Here is a 15,638-nt window from a genome sequence, read left to right on the forward strand (position 1 = left end):
ATATATATATATATATATATGTGTGTGTGTGTGTGTGTGTGTGTGTGTGTGTGTGTGTGTGTGTGTGTGTGTGTGTGTGTGTGTTATCTTTTGAAGTGGTGGATTTCCTGAATAACTGCTTTTATTCATTCATTCATTCATTCATTTTGTTTTCGACTTAGTCCCTTTATTAATCCGGGGTCACCACAGCGGAATGAATCACCAACTAATCCAGCATATGTTTTATGCAGCGGATGCAACCCATCACTGGGAAACATCCATACACACTCATTCACACACATCCACTACGGACAATTTAGCCTACCCAATTCACCTATACCACATGTTTTTGGACTGTGGGGAAAACCGGAGCACCTTGAGGAAACCCACACGAACAAGGGGAGAACATGCAAACTCCACACAGAAATGCCAACTGACCCAGCCAAGGCTTGAACCAGCGACCTTCTTGCTGTGAGCCGATTTTGCTCCCCACTGCGACACCGTGACGCCCTAACTACTATAATTTCAAGAATAATTTATTTCTAGGTTATCGTTAAAACCACATTTCTTGTAGGCTTTCTAATTTTGCAAATAATATTGAAATGTACCATAATTCCTAGCTTTTGTATGAACAATATTGAATGTAATGTTCCAGTTTTAATAAAAAAAAGTTAACTCTTTTTTTTTATTTACCTGCATTTCTGCATATCGTTTCCAAAAGGATTTTCACATCTTTGTACACACCATGTTAGTAATTCTCTGCAGACAGGAAATGAGCATTTGCGACATCATCAATCAGTGGGAGTGTTGGCATTTGATTGGCTTAACATCACCACAAGGCTCTCACACCTGTTAAATATGTTAAAAGTGATAATAAAATCATGCGAGAGCTTGAAGAGCATAATTTTTCAGGTTCTCGGGTGGTGTAAAGTTAAAACGTGAGACTCGCAGCAGAGTCCTGGAGTTAAAGATGAAACGCAGCAGTAAAGTGAAAACACTCAGCAGGCTTTGGGGTCTGACTGTCTGATTTGAATGACCTTTACGGAAGGGCAGGTGTTTTCAGAAATGGACGCGGCATAACTCCGCATCAGTGAAGGTCTCAGAGGACTTGATAACTGACTCCAGTGACTCTAACTGACTCTTGTTAGAGCAACTGTAAATCATAATGGAACCTCTTACCGGCATTCCGGGACTAAAGCTCTCAGGCACAGACTGCAGCGGCGGCAGTACTATGGTTAACGGGAAATCTGAAAATTGTCTCTGTTGATCTGAGGTTTTCGTCAAGGTAAAACTCTGTATCTGAAATCCAATTTCAAATTCATGAATTAAGCTGTACACTTTTCTTTATGTTGTAAACTTAATCTTTGAATCAATTAACATGAGTTTCAATGTATTATTTATACATACATGACAAAAACCACAAAAAAATGCTAAACATGATATATTAATAATCAGACACCCCCCATAAAAAAAAAAAAAAATATATATATATATATATATATATATATATATATATATATATATATATATATATATATATATATATATATATATATATACTGACTGTCATAGATTAATTCAAATGCGTTCTTTCATTGTTTTAAAGCAAGTGGTCTCCTCCTCTGTTTCATCTCCTAACTAGGTTATGACTGCTTTCTACATAATTTAGATACTGAGTCTAACACTTACAGTATAAACATTGATGCATATTCTTTATTGTAGCAAGAAAATCCAAATAGTATGTATGCGTGTTGAAAATTTGCCACAATCAAGACTAAAAGCAAGTTCTATAAATACCAGCCTAAGTGTTTACAGAATATATTCTGTTAAATTGGGCTTTAAATTAATAATAATAATAATAATAATAATAATAATAATAATAATAATAATAATAATAATAATAATAATAATAATAATAATATGCAGAAGATTTCCGGCCATGTAATTAAAACAAATGCAGGTCTTGTCTATAATATGCCTTTTTCTTTGTTTTTGTACCATATTTAAAAACATGAATAAATAAAATGTTTATGCAAATTTCTATGTGGCTCAGTTTATATTTACATGGAGGTACTAGATGGGGTGTCTCATCTTCGTGAACATGGTCCCTCAGGTCTCGCCTATCAGATCTTTCTGTCTTTAGTTGAGGTCTGTGAGGCCCCTCTCTCTCTCTCTCTCTCTCTCTCTCTCTCTCAGATCTCTGAGGTCTGAAGGGCAGCTGCTGAATTTTGATTGTGTCAGGCGCTCAGGGAACTAACAAGACGCAGAATGATGGTAATGTCCCCTCATTACCGCCACGCCGGGGGTGGTGACATCCTGACTCTAAGACTATTGAAACAGCAGTTTCCCTTTTAACCAGGACTTCCCTTCAGTTCAGAAAAAAATGTGGGGAAAAATTCTAAGCCCAGAGAGAGAGAAAAAAATGAAAAACTTTATGACAAGCTTGACAAAAAACAAAATACACAGAATGAAACAGTAAAAAAGGTAACCTCGAAATAAATTAGTTTTACTAAAATCAATGCTATTACTTCAAAACACTGAATTAACCCCAAAACAATGATTTATATCAACAGATAATTTATACCAACTGGTTAAAGTATATTTGCACTCTAAGTTAACTTATATTAACTTTATATTACCACTTGCATTACACAACTACCAACTAAACTTCATAAATGAATCAAAGCGTGTTATTAATTAAGCAAAAACAGATTTATTACAGTCTCTCAATTGAGGGGTTAAAGAATTGTTTTACATTCACTACTTCACAATTGTGATTTCCACTCATATAAAAAAGGAATGATTGATAAAAATCATATATGCCTGTAAGACAAACTATTATTTATGTTATGTTTATTTTTTGTTATTTAACTTAACTTAATCTGCGTTTACCCATAGCGGGTACATCTCAATGCTCATTACCCTGAAAAGAGCAGAGCAAATGGTCTCACATTTTGTCATGTCTATGTCCACAGCACTGACCCCGTCTGTGTGTGTCACCACATAGAATCACCTCTTCCCTCCTGTGCAATCCCGGAGACGATATTGCTCCATTTTCTGACACTCCAGAAATATATTCTAGAATGAACATGTGAGTGGCCGTGTCGCCCCTGAGGACAGACAGAGAGCAGAGAAGAGGCACTGCACGAGCATGTGAGTGATGTGCCCAGTGTCAGCTATTGATCATAGCCCAAGGAACACACAGATCTCAAACACCTACTCATATCCACTCACCGCTCCAGAGAATAAAGGAAAGATAGCAACCAAATCTTTAGTGAAGCTGAATGAAAATCTTAACTGAATCGATTTGTGTGCTTTTCAATGTGTGACTGGGGGGTTGTGTGGGGAGGGGGTCGTCCCCGTTGTGAAGTGCTGATGAATCTGCCTCCAAACTGGCTGCAAGCCAGAAGAGTGAATTTCTCTACCCACAGGGACCACTTCCCCTTCCCCAAAAACAAGCCGTTTATGTCCCACATTTTTGCATGCTCCCTCTCTTCATCTTCCTGGCATCTTCATCTTTGCTTTGAGATATTTAATATGAACAAAATGTAAAAAAAAAAAAAAAAAACTGAAAGAAAGAAAGAAAGAAAGAAAGAAAGAAAGAAAGAAAGAAAGAAAGAAAGAAAGAAAGAAAGAAAGAAAGAAAGGAAAAGACTATTTGAGCAGCAGCTCTAAAAATTTAGTTTTCAACTTATAAAATATAAAATTTTAGAGAAAAATATTTTTTTGAGAAGAACACTGAAAACAATAACAGTTTAGTGATATTTCTCAAGAGCATTTTAGCTTAATATTCTAACATTGCTTTGTAAACAGTGAAATTGAGGGAATTAAATCATGAATATTAAAACTAATCTAACACAGAAACCACTTTAAACAACATGTTTATTAAAGGCCATAACTGTAGCATAGTGATTAATGCATTCCTTACGTAATCACTTAAAGGGAGTGAGAAATACTGAACATTTCTTTCTTTGTTTTTTGCCTCTCAAAGTAGAAACAATAATAGTTCCAACAAATCGCATTGACAGTAGGGATGTAGGCAGAGGTGTAGGCAGCACAATAGCTGGCATGTATCGCTTATGTACAGGAATGACAAACACGAATTCACACATACACACTCAAAAAAATCTTTTTAGTATCCAGTCGCCAAACATCTCTCAGTCCTTTGTCTCCCATCTACTCATCACCTCTACATGCACCTTTTTGTAACTCTTGACTTCCACAATAAAACATGCCAGCAAGCACTCTCTCTTTACAACAAAAACAGTGAAAAAAAAAGTTTATCACTCTGTTTCTCTGATCCTCTCCCCGCCCTCTCTGCTTCCTCCACATTCCAGTTTCTCCTTGAAAACATTAAGGGGCTGTCTGTCGGGGAAAGCGAGAGGAATTAGGAAAGAAAGCATCCCTGAGCCAGGTGAGATTACTCCCCTCAACTGAGTCCATTACTTAACAGGGTCAGTAGTTAACGGCAGGAGCCACATCCGTTCAGCACAAAGACCCCTGAACCAGCAGCCTCCTCTCTGCAGTGATATGGAGAGTTGACTCCACGAACACTCTTTCCCCTTAGTTGCTGTTTTAGACTGCCCCCCACCCCCCCCCCCCCCCCAGGATAATTGTGTATATTTGTTCATTTAAACTGCAAAGGCAACTTTTCTCAGTTTGACAATGACCCTGTGACAGACACCTTTCTGTCACCAAAGGTTGAAACAGTCACATTTCCTGTGACTGCTCCATCTTAGTCAGCACTAGCTGTGCCGATGGTGTTGGCACTGCCCTGGGCTCTGCTCTATCTGCCGAAAAAAGGTGGTGGGTGTCTCCCTAACCACATATCCTCTTTCACTCTCCTCTCCTCTCCTCCACTCCACCCTTCTCTTTCTCTCAACCAAGGCCAGCCAAGAGTCGTTTCATCTCGCACCCACACACACATGCAGCACAGAGAGGGGGAAAAAAGAAAAATAGACACTTCACTGTAATCACATGTACACACGCTCCAGTACACAAACTCAAACATGCACCTGATCAAATTTAGAAAGAAAGAAAGAAAGAAAGAAAGAAAGAAAGAAAGAAAGAAAGAAAGAAAGAAAGAAAGAAAGAAAGAAAGAAAGAAAGAAAGAAAGAAAAAGAAAAAGAATATGTATGCACAGATATGCACAAACGTATTTGATCTGTACAGAAGACCGCAAAACTAACTCAACTTAAAAACCAAGAGGGGGAAAATCGTTCGTTTGCCAAAGTCTGAAAGGGATCCATTTATTTGTATATTTCTTACTTTGAGAACATATTACAAATAATAAAATAAAAATATCGCGCATATACCACATATTACTAATGATTTTTTCCTAACCCCGTTTAGAGCTTTTCTCAAGTTGCACGATAACGAATAATATAATTATGCGTTAACCTTTACCACATAGCTAATAAATTAAATAAAAGACACTATGAAATTGGACGAATCTAAGCTAATCGGCAGCTGTTTTTTTTTTAAAATATCTCTCTCTCTCTCTCTCTCTCTTTTTTTTTTTTTTTTTTTTTTTTTGCTACAAGTCTCTTCCTAACATGTCGGACCCGCAACCGGAGGATTTTTAGTTTCTGCGTCTTTCATTTGATCTGAAAGATCAATTGATTTGACAACATCTGAAATTGTTAAAATTCACTTTTTGAAGGAAAAAGAAATTAAACAAATTAGTATTTTAGATTTTGGTGTGGCAATAAAATTCATTCGAACCTAATGGCGTTTTCTGCACATCAATTTGCTGACAACATTTAATTGACAATGTTATTCGTTTTTAAATTATTATTATTATTATTATTATTATTATTATTATTATTATTATTATTATTATTATTATTTATGCCGCTGCTGTTGTTGTCGTTGTTGTTCTTATTAAATTATATGACATCTGTCGGTGCCGTTGTAGTGTGGATTCTTTACTGTCTGCTTAATGTCAGTTTATTTTTTATTATGTTTTAATGCTACATCCACACGTCTAGAAAAACAATTATTTTACCTGTACATTTATTTATGGGATGTATGGCATAAATAATGGGGTACAAACACGAAAGGATGCTAAAAGAGCCTCAGAGAGAGTGATGGAGTTCGACTGCACTACAGCATCTCACAGGTTTCAAGGAAGATCTTATCAGATTCAGCACCAGAAAAGGCTTTACGATGTGAACCGATCACAGCCTTGTTTCAACACGCGTCAACTGAATTAGATCAAATGAAGAACCATTAAGTGATCGTTCAATCAGCAGCCTGTTAGTCGGGATTAGGCAATTAGAACCAATTAATAACCAACCCCACTTTAACAAATATAGGGTAATAAACCCCAGCACATGCTTCCCGAATATTTGCTCATGTGGTTTTGATATTAATATCGACCACTGCACGTGGTCGGCAGTGTCAGTGTAATTTCTGGAAATGCGCAGGTTTTTTTTTTTTACTGTTAATTGACCATGGATCATACATACAGATAATTAATTTAGGGATGTAGCTCACAATACATTCTTTAAAAAAAGCTCTTTACAAATATACATTTTGGGAAAAACACAAAGAACCAAATAAATATTTCAGGGTGGGAAAAACTCTTTCGCTGCATTTCTTTAAAATAAAAAGCACACAAATCTGAGCAGGGTTTAGTGGCTATTTTTTTCTCGTGCCATCCATGAGAAGCGCGCAAACTTTATTATTTATTATGAACTGTAAGGTTATTTTTTTCTCATTTTTTTTTCATTAAGATTTATTACTAAAAGAGGCTTGTGTTTATAATATTTACATTATGACTTCTGTTTAAGCAGCACAGCTGCAGCTGGACAGCTGAGAAAATGTTGTTCTGGCAAAATAACTGATAGCAGCAGGATTACACAGTCATCAATGTTCATTAACTACATTCGACACCCTCATAATAAAATAATCATATCGAATGATTAATGCGTGATTTAGAGCCGAATTAAAATAAACTACATATGAATTATTCAACTCATATTTTAGCCTATATCAGGAACATACTGTTTAAACAAGCATATTACACTTTCAACAAATGTTCAAAATATTTTGTTGTTATTAGACAAAAATAACTAAACAGAATTTCCGATAACCTGTCATAAGTTCAAGAAACCATTATTCTCAATGTGTTCCAGGCTAAGTTTGAGCGCAGCACAGAATCCACCTGCGCCGGAGCTCCGATGCGCCGTGCAGCGCAGCGCGCGACTCATCACCACCATTCAAATCTTCATTCTCAATCAGAATCCTTATTTCTAATTCAGCTAGAGCTGCGCTAAGTATGGCTCTTTTTTTTTTTTTTTTTTTAAACATAATTACTTATTGATATACTAAGCGCGATATATATATATATATATATATATATATATATATATATATATATATATATATATATATATATATATATATATATATATATATATATATATATATACAGACGAAATTCTCAATCATTTAACGAAATTCTTGTTTTATTTACACTTTTTATTATTGCTATTATTGTTGTTATTAATTAAGAGCATTTTTCTTTGAATGTCAAATGTCAGATAATGACTATTCATAATTGTGTTACGATCTGCGGGTTTAATCGATACGCATCTCAATGTTGCATGTATAAAAAGAGAGCTGGTTGAGTGGAGAAAGAAAGAAAAAAATTGCAAGGAATCTGGAAAGATATGTGGATGGACCCCCGTTGTTGGCCAAAGGGAATCCAGGGGCCTGCGCTCGTATCAGCGTGTGCATGGCACAGAGAAACCAGCCCTGATGATTAATGTTCTGCTCACCGTCTCTCCCTCCACAGACCCTGATCCCCCTCCCATAAACATTCTGTCCTGATAAAAGCATTCTACACATGAACTTTAGAATAACTGCACTTAAAGATCTGTACATTTTACACAGCTACAGAATGTACTTAGACAATTTGCTGATGTTAAAAAGTACAGCAAAAAATAATAATAATAATAATAAAATAATAATAATAAAAATAAAATAAACATACAGATGAAATCAATTAAATTTAAAGCCACGGACTGATTTTCCAAGAATCACAAAAGGAAATGAAAAAGTGACCAGATGCAAATTCACTAACAATTTGTAAAAGCTAGTTTCTGCTTAACAAACTTTACAACAAAGGCTGCAATTTGTGACAATGGACCCCAGCCACTAAACCACCAAAAGAAGTTAAACTAAATATGGTTAACAAGTAGCAAACAATTTAACAGTTCACTGACACCAATGGAAACTTTTTTTACACATTCATGTTGATATGCCTAAAAAAAAAAAAAAAAAAAAAAAAACAGAAAAGAAAAAGGTAGACTCTTGCTTACACACAAACACACTTTAACAACTGTACAGAGACGAAGCAGACACAATGACACACGGGGACAGCATCCCACTGACCTGCTGGGACATTCTGAAGAGGAGGTTGCTGTCAGTGCTCTGCTGTGTCCATGTCCCCATGAAGCCCGGCTCAGCGCTGGCCGGTCTGGTGCTGAACTGCATGGAGCTTTCTCCTTCTTCTCCTCCTCCTCCCCCTGCACCGCTGCTGCTGCTGCTGCTCCTGCTGCTGGCTCTGGCCGTGGACTCGCGTGCCCTCTCTCGATCTCGTTCTCTCCACACCACACCGCCTCTCACATCCAACTCTGTCTCCTCAGACTGGCGGCAGAGAAGAGGGGGAAGGGGGGTGGACAGGGGAGCCGGAGAGAAAAGTACGTAAAGGTGGAGGTTCAAAGAGGCAGAGGGTGACTGCTCTGTTCTTTTTTTTTCTCTTCTGTCCTATTCTTTTCTGTCTTTCCTTTTCTTTCTCTCTCTCTTTGCTATCTTCTCTTGAGAGAGGGGGGAAAGTGGAGGGTCTTGCCTGCCAGTAGCAGGAGGAGTGTGTTGAGTTAATTCAGGAGCAGGGCTGCACAATGCATATTTCCTCTGGGGCATGTGGTGGTAGAGGGCAGGATGAGCAGAGTGTCGGAGGTAAGGAGGGAGGAAGAGAGGGATGGGGGTGTGAATTGAAGTGAAGTGCAGGAGGGAGAGAAAAAAAGGGGGATGGCAGAAAAATGGAGGAGGAGATGGTGAAGGAGCTTTTTTTTGTCTGCGTCCCCCCACACACACACTTTCACTTTTTTTGTTTTTGTTTTTTTGAAATGTCAGTCAAGCTGTGTATGGGCTCTCCTCCAAACATACACGGACATACACATACATACATTCCAAACAGAAATCAATCGTCGAGCACACTCAGTCACCCGTAACCTGCCCTTTGAACCCCCTCACACATCTCGACACAGACAAAAACACCACACTTTTTGGCTCTTTGCAGCACAACTACACCCCATATCTCACAATCCAAAACTATCGCTAACAGCTCAAAGTTTCATTCCAAAGAAAAGAGATGAAATGAGACAAGAGCAAAAGACAAATCGTCCCTCCCTTCTCCCCAAAAGGTGCCCTTTCTCACCAGAGTGTCCGGCGTGGTTTTCCTCCCAGCTGTGTAGAGATCAGGTGTTGGAGTGTGTCAGTTCAAAAGCAGCCCCTCCTCTCTTACTCTTTCTCTTTCTCCTTCCCTCGCTTTCTTCGGGCCCCTTCTCGCCCTCAGAGAAGCCTGTCCTCTGTTTCCAGACTAACTCCAGCTAGCGCTGTGTCAGTGTGCATGTGCGTGCAGCCGTGAGTACATGTGTGTTGTTGTGAGGTAGAGCATGTGTGTGTCGGGCCGCAGCGCGTCTGAGTTAACTGCTCCTCTCTTCTTGCTGGCACTCAATGACACGGCTCTCTCTCTCCTCCACTGATCTGCTTTCCCACTGAGAGGGAGAGAGAGGGAGAGAGAGAGAGAGAGCAGGAGGGGAAAGGGTTGTCCCTGTCTTATTACCAGCTCTCCATGCCTGATGCTTCTCCACTCCAGACCTCAGTGGGATTGAGCCACTCTCTAATACATGCACTCACACTCACACACACACACACACACACACACACAGAACTGGTCCCATCCACACAACTGTTCCAAGCAAATAATGCATTTGTCAATACAATTGGACAAGCTCCAACTTCTATAATAGCCTCAATGCTAAACCAAAAGACATTTCTGAGCCTTCCAATTGAACTTTATTTTGCATTTATTTCGCTTTACGTTGGACAGCCGGTAAACATACAGAAAATGTTTAACAATTAGCTACCAGGAATTTGAAAAATAGAGTAATACAAAAACACATAAGTATTGTGTTTTGATAGCCGGAAAGAAGTCGCAACGTGTCATTTTTTTAAGGTAGGCACAAAAACACTTGATTTTTAGCACCAAGTCTTATTCCTTTGTCTGTTTTTCTTCCCTTGTATTAAACAGCTCTAGCTAATGGTTGTATGTAATCAGTCCACGCCCCCCCTCCAACAACTCCCCCTGCGAATGCACACGCGCACACACACACACATACACACACACTGTCTTGTGGAGTAGTGCGGCAGAGCACATAATCATACATACTCTCACCCACTCACAAACACAAACACACACACACACACACACGCAGGGAAACCTCGAGTGGATGCTTTCAGATTTTAATTAAGAAAAAAATGAGGAAGAGGCTCCATTTTTGCCAAATTGGTCCCCGCAGCAGACAGTCTCACAAAGGTGGAGGAGAGGAAGAAAGCCCTAACATATGCACTTACAATAAGTGGCAGCATCTCTCCCTCGTTGTACATGCCAAAACATTTTACCTGAGAAATGTGTTGTGTAATGAAGCCATTTTTTGTTATTATTGCATGTTTTTGCTCTCGTAGTTTTTTTTTTTCCTTCAGCACTTCGTCAGCTGTTAAAATTACAGTCTTTGACAATGCGAGTATGTCTGAGGAAGATGTCACCGTGATCTCCCTTCTATGAGACAGAAAGAAAGGGAATTAACTTTTCTCCCTTTCGCTACATTAAATGGCTTCTCGTATGTAGAAAGCCACTTGAAATTTTGTGGCAATTTGAAGGAGACAGCTGTTACTGTCTGTTAAAAGCCTCTGTACAGCACTAATGACAGCTCTGGCTAACCTTTACCTGAGTAATCTGCACAGCATTTTGTCTGATCAAATCTAGTGTCTTCTTCTTCTTTTTCTTTTTTCAGATTGAATGAAAAGGCAAAAGGAATGGTGGCAGCCGCAATGAGAACTTAATATGCCGTTTTGTTTCTTTTCCTCACCTCCTTTCTCTCTCTCTCTGTCTCTCTGTCTCTCTGTCTCTCTGTCTCTCTCTCTCTCTCTCTCTCAAGTGTAGAGTGCCTTCCGCAGTAACCAAAGACTTGAAGACTGCACGTCTTTACAAGCAAATGGACACTAATGAGAGAGATGCTTAGAGCCCATTGTCACACATTTGTCCCCTCCATTTCATCTCTCTGCTCAGATTTTCTCGTGTTCAGTTCTAAATGGCCGTCAATTGTTGTTTTTGAATACAACATGGACATTAATGTGTAGTAACCATGGCTTTAAAAACATCTCTACCAGTTACATTATCGATAACCCTAATTTCAGTTTCTTCTGTTTTTAGTCTTCACTGTCTCAATTTCTCTTCATTTGACTTTCTTTCTTGAATGTGCTTGACTTTTCAAGAGCTACAGGGTGTTTCAAGTTAAGCGGGCAGCTCAGCTTCTGACCTCCCCATTAATAGTTATTTGTGAGAGTTTTAAGAGGCCAATATCCCTTTCCCTTTTTGCATGTTGGCTCCATCCTTTTCTTTCAGCTTGTCCTGTCCTCATTCTCTCTTGTGCGCGCGCACGCACGCAGGTGAGCTTGAGCTCAGATCCAGCCAGTGGCAGCAGCAGAAGCAGCAGTCAAGGAAAGCAGAGAGCCCCAGTAATGGACTCCTTTATTAAAACTATTATTCTGCAAGACTTCAAATTCCCTCCAGACTAGGGCCATGTCGAAGCTGATATAATTAACTAGAGGCTCAGCTACGGATCAATTACCAGACAAGCAAGTGATAGCCAAATCAATGAAAGATCATCAGCCACATTATCTGTGTTGCAACTCATTAGAGTAAAAGAGAAGAGAGCATGCTGGGAGTCCTGGGGCTGTGGCACTGCGGCAGCACAGAGGACATTGACTTTTTCTTAGTGACCTATGTCAGTTTTAGTGTCGGGGTCTGGGAGATTTTTGCAAGGTGCCTTTTTTCTCAGGGTGCCTCTGTATGATTTCTTAAGTAACCGACAAGTGCTGAAATGTTTTTGCAAATGACTTGACATTGATAATAAACTTTGCCTGCACTGAGGGAAGGCTGGAAAACAACCGAGAGGGGAAAAAAAATCGTTATCTGACAAGTGAATGGCAAAGTAAACCCTAATTAATTATTCATGAGGTGACATGATGTTTTTTGTTCCTGTAGAGAATGGTACTAGCAACATCAAGGTCATGGGTTTGATACCCTGGGAATTGTATGAACTGACAAAATGTATGCCTTGAATGCAGTATAAGTCACTTTATTGTGACTACCTACAAAATGTAGCTATGGAGTACTCTAAAAATAGTAATAATGAAAGACGAAGAAGAAGAAATTAAAAGCATCTGCCAAAAAAAGCATAAAGATTTTGATGAAAGTGTATTTTATTGAATGTTTTAGAAAGAAAGAAAGAAAGAACGAAAGAAAGAAATAGATAAATAAAAACAAGGTAGATAATAAATAAGACAGGTTCACAGGAAGTAAGTGTGCTTCAGAATTGAGTGGTTCTAATCTCTTCTCTTCACAGTGATGCCCACCTAATGGCTGAGATAAGGTTTTCTCTAGTCCACGCTTCTCTGAGTGCCTATTAAAATTAGGGTTCCTTTTAAAACAACCGTGCCATAGTGCCATTTTCTCATCTTGTTGTTAAGCCAAAGAGGAAAAGCATACAACTCGCTCCCGATGGTGAGGTTAACCTCTAAAATAAATAATACCAAATGAATATGGTAAAGACTTATTCATTGCCACCCCCCCCCCACCCCCCTCTAACACACAAGTATTGTGCACGCAAGTGAATGAAGGAGTAGGAAATTAGAGTGCTCTTCATGTGACTTGAAGACAGCGTGTCGATCAGATGGCAGCCAAATAGAACTGTCACTGTTCTGTTCTGCTGGAAGACGCAAAGGGCCACAAGACATCATATGACACCATGCATAAACAACCTTTCACTTGTGTAAGAATGAGAGAGAAAGTGAAGGTCCCCTGAACTCAAGAGCCACACATGATCTAAATGCCATCAATAGTGCAATCATTGAGTATTCCACGTACCATTGTGACCAGCTAGAGCAAAGGATTTAGAGAGAACAAAAACATTCTCATATTAGCCTACTTAAAAGCCAAATGCGAAAACGTTTCTTTTTCAAAACACTTGGTGCTTATGAATTTGACAACAGTGAAAAAGAAAAAGAAACAAATCATTCAACCTGCCACGTTCTATGGTTCATGAGGACTGTCGACTGAGAAACACTCAGCAATCACACAATTAGCTCCTCTCTTCATCTAACATCACCTCTGCTGACTGAGAAGAAAAGCCATGCTTGAAAGGGCAGAGGTTTATGTCCACCCATTTTCTGTCACCTTTTCCTGTTCCTTGCCCCTTGATTCTCTCTTGGTAAAGCTTCTCAATCTCAATACTTGCACACCATTGTCCAATTTGTAAATCTGTCTACAAACTTGTCTACACCAAGGCTATTTTATTAACAAAATCAACAATTAAGATTAAATCTATTAGTTATAAAAATGTTAACTGAAACAAAATAATAATTAGCAAAAACAATAACCATTTTTTTACAAATAATCTGACCTTTCTTCATTTCCCAATAAAATGTAAACAAAGCATGTTTAACTACATACAGTATCTTTAATATGAAGCTTGTCCTAATTCTTCATCATTTTTATTTTATTTATTCAAGATGCATTTTGTGGATTTGGGTTAAAGTGCAAACACTAAACTTTGCTTTGGTCGAAACTAGACTTGTTCCGTTAATCTGTTCAACTAGATTTATTCAAACTAAAACCACTAATGCAACAAACTAAAAATGAAACTGAAATTGACAGCAACATTTTTAAATAATATCAAAATAAAAAAAACTAATTTAAAAGTAAAAACTATAATAATCTTGGTCACCAGCTTAACCTTATACCAGAATGAGACTGAAAAAAGTTGTAAATAAAATTAATATTAAGTTCTATACTACTGCAGTTTCGAAATGTCATGTTAATGTGTAATTCTACATTGTCATTTCTTTGTAATTGTTTTGATCACAACCAGTTGTGGATTTAAAATATGGATGTCCAGATCCAATCAGGTCACACTGTTTGAGACTCGATCGGAATTGGACATTATATTATTCGGACATATATATATATATATATATATATATATATATATATATATATATATATATATATATATATATATATATATATATATATATATATATATATATATATATATTTATTTATTATTTATTTATTTATTTATTTTCTTTTCGGCTTAGTCCCTTTGTTAATCAGGGGTCATGAACCGCCAACTTATCCAGCATATGTTTTACGAAGCAGATGCCCTTCCAGCTGCAACCCATCACTGGAAAACATCCATACACACTCTTACACACACATACACTACAGACAATTTTAGCTTAATCAATTCACCTATAGCGCATGTGTTTGGACTGTGGGGAAAACTAGAACACCCGGAGGAAACCCACGCCAACATGGGGAGAACATGCTAGCTCCACACAGAAATGCCAACTGACACAGCCGAGGTACTAACCAGCGACCTTCTTGCTTTGAGGTGATCATGCTACCCACTGTGCCACCGTGAGGCCCTATATATATATATTTATATATTCTCATGATAGTTATGCGGAAACAGCAATGCTTGCGGCATGACATCACTTTGATGCAGAGATGCTATTGGTTAACTGCCGACAAAGTAGAGCATAGAAGCAGCTTGAAGCAGAAAGTGCGAGAATGTGGTAAATCTAGATAGGATAGAGCTGCGAATGTGCACATCAATATAGTGTAATTTTTGTGACACTGTATAACAAAAATTAATATTTACAGTAATGTGATGGTTGGGTTTAGGGTATTATAAAATTGATGACAACAACATTGCCATAGCAAACTGTGAGATATGTAAACTTGGGATTGCAAGAGAAAATTTTTTCTTATTGTTTCAGCTACCTCACCAAAGTGCTCTGTTTGTTAAGAGAGATGTTGAATGTTAAAATAAGGTGAATTAAATAAAACATAAGGAGCATGCTGGATCTGTTTCTTCGCTCTTCTTTATTCTTTTTTTATGTATTATAGAAGTATCGGTTCGGGTTTTGGTATTGGTAGATACTCAAAGTCAAATGACTCAGACTGGAGGACAAAAAACCTGATATATATATATATATAGTCAGAATTATAAGCCTCCCTGAATTATTAGCCCCCCTCTTATTTTTTCCCCAATTTCTGTTTAACAGAGAGCAGATTTTTTTCAACACATTTCTAAACATAATAGTTTTAATAACTCATTTCTAATAACTAACTTATTTTGTCTTTGCCATGATGACAGTAAATAATATTTGACTAGATGTTTTTCAAGACACTTGTTTACAGCTTAAAGTGACATTTAAAGGCTTAACTAGGTTAACTAGCTTAACTAGGCAGGTTAGGGTAATTAGGCAAGTAAATTGTGTAACAATGTTTTTTTCT

The 15,638-nt window shown here is 37.9% G+C and overlaps 1 protein-coding gene across 4 annotated transcripts in view; it reads right to left on the reverse strand.

The window, feature by feature from the left end:
- bnc2 (basonuclin 2) overlaps window positions 1-15,638 on the reverse strand; it is a 177,267-nt gene that overhangs the window by 86,867 nt on the left and 74,762 nt on the right. For 2 of the 4 annotated variants that reach the window (XM_056459066.1, XM_056459086.1), the window contains exon 2: window positions 8,381-8,635. The exons of 1 other annotated variant lie outside the window; for it this stretch is intronic. In XM_056459066.1, the coding sequence (XP_056315041.1) occupies window positions 8,381-8,635 (255 nt within the window). Of the gene's footprint in view, window positions 1-8,380; window positions 8,636-9,428; window positions 9,870-15,638 lie in introns of those variants that run through there. One more of the 4 variants, XM_056459072.1, reaches the window with a different exon arrangement.

The sequence above is a fragment of the Danio aesculapii genome, chromosome 1, assembly GCF_903798145.1.
Source record: "Danio aesculapii chromosome 1, fDanAes4.1, whole genome shotgun sequence".
NCBI classification, from domain to species: Eukaryota; Metazoa; Chordata; class Actinopteri; order Cypriniformes; family Danionidae; genus Danio; species Danio aesculapii.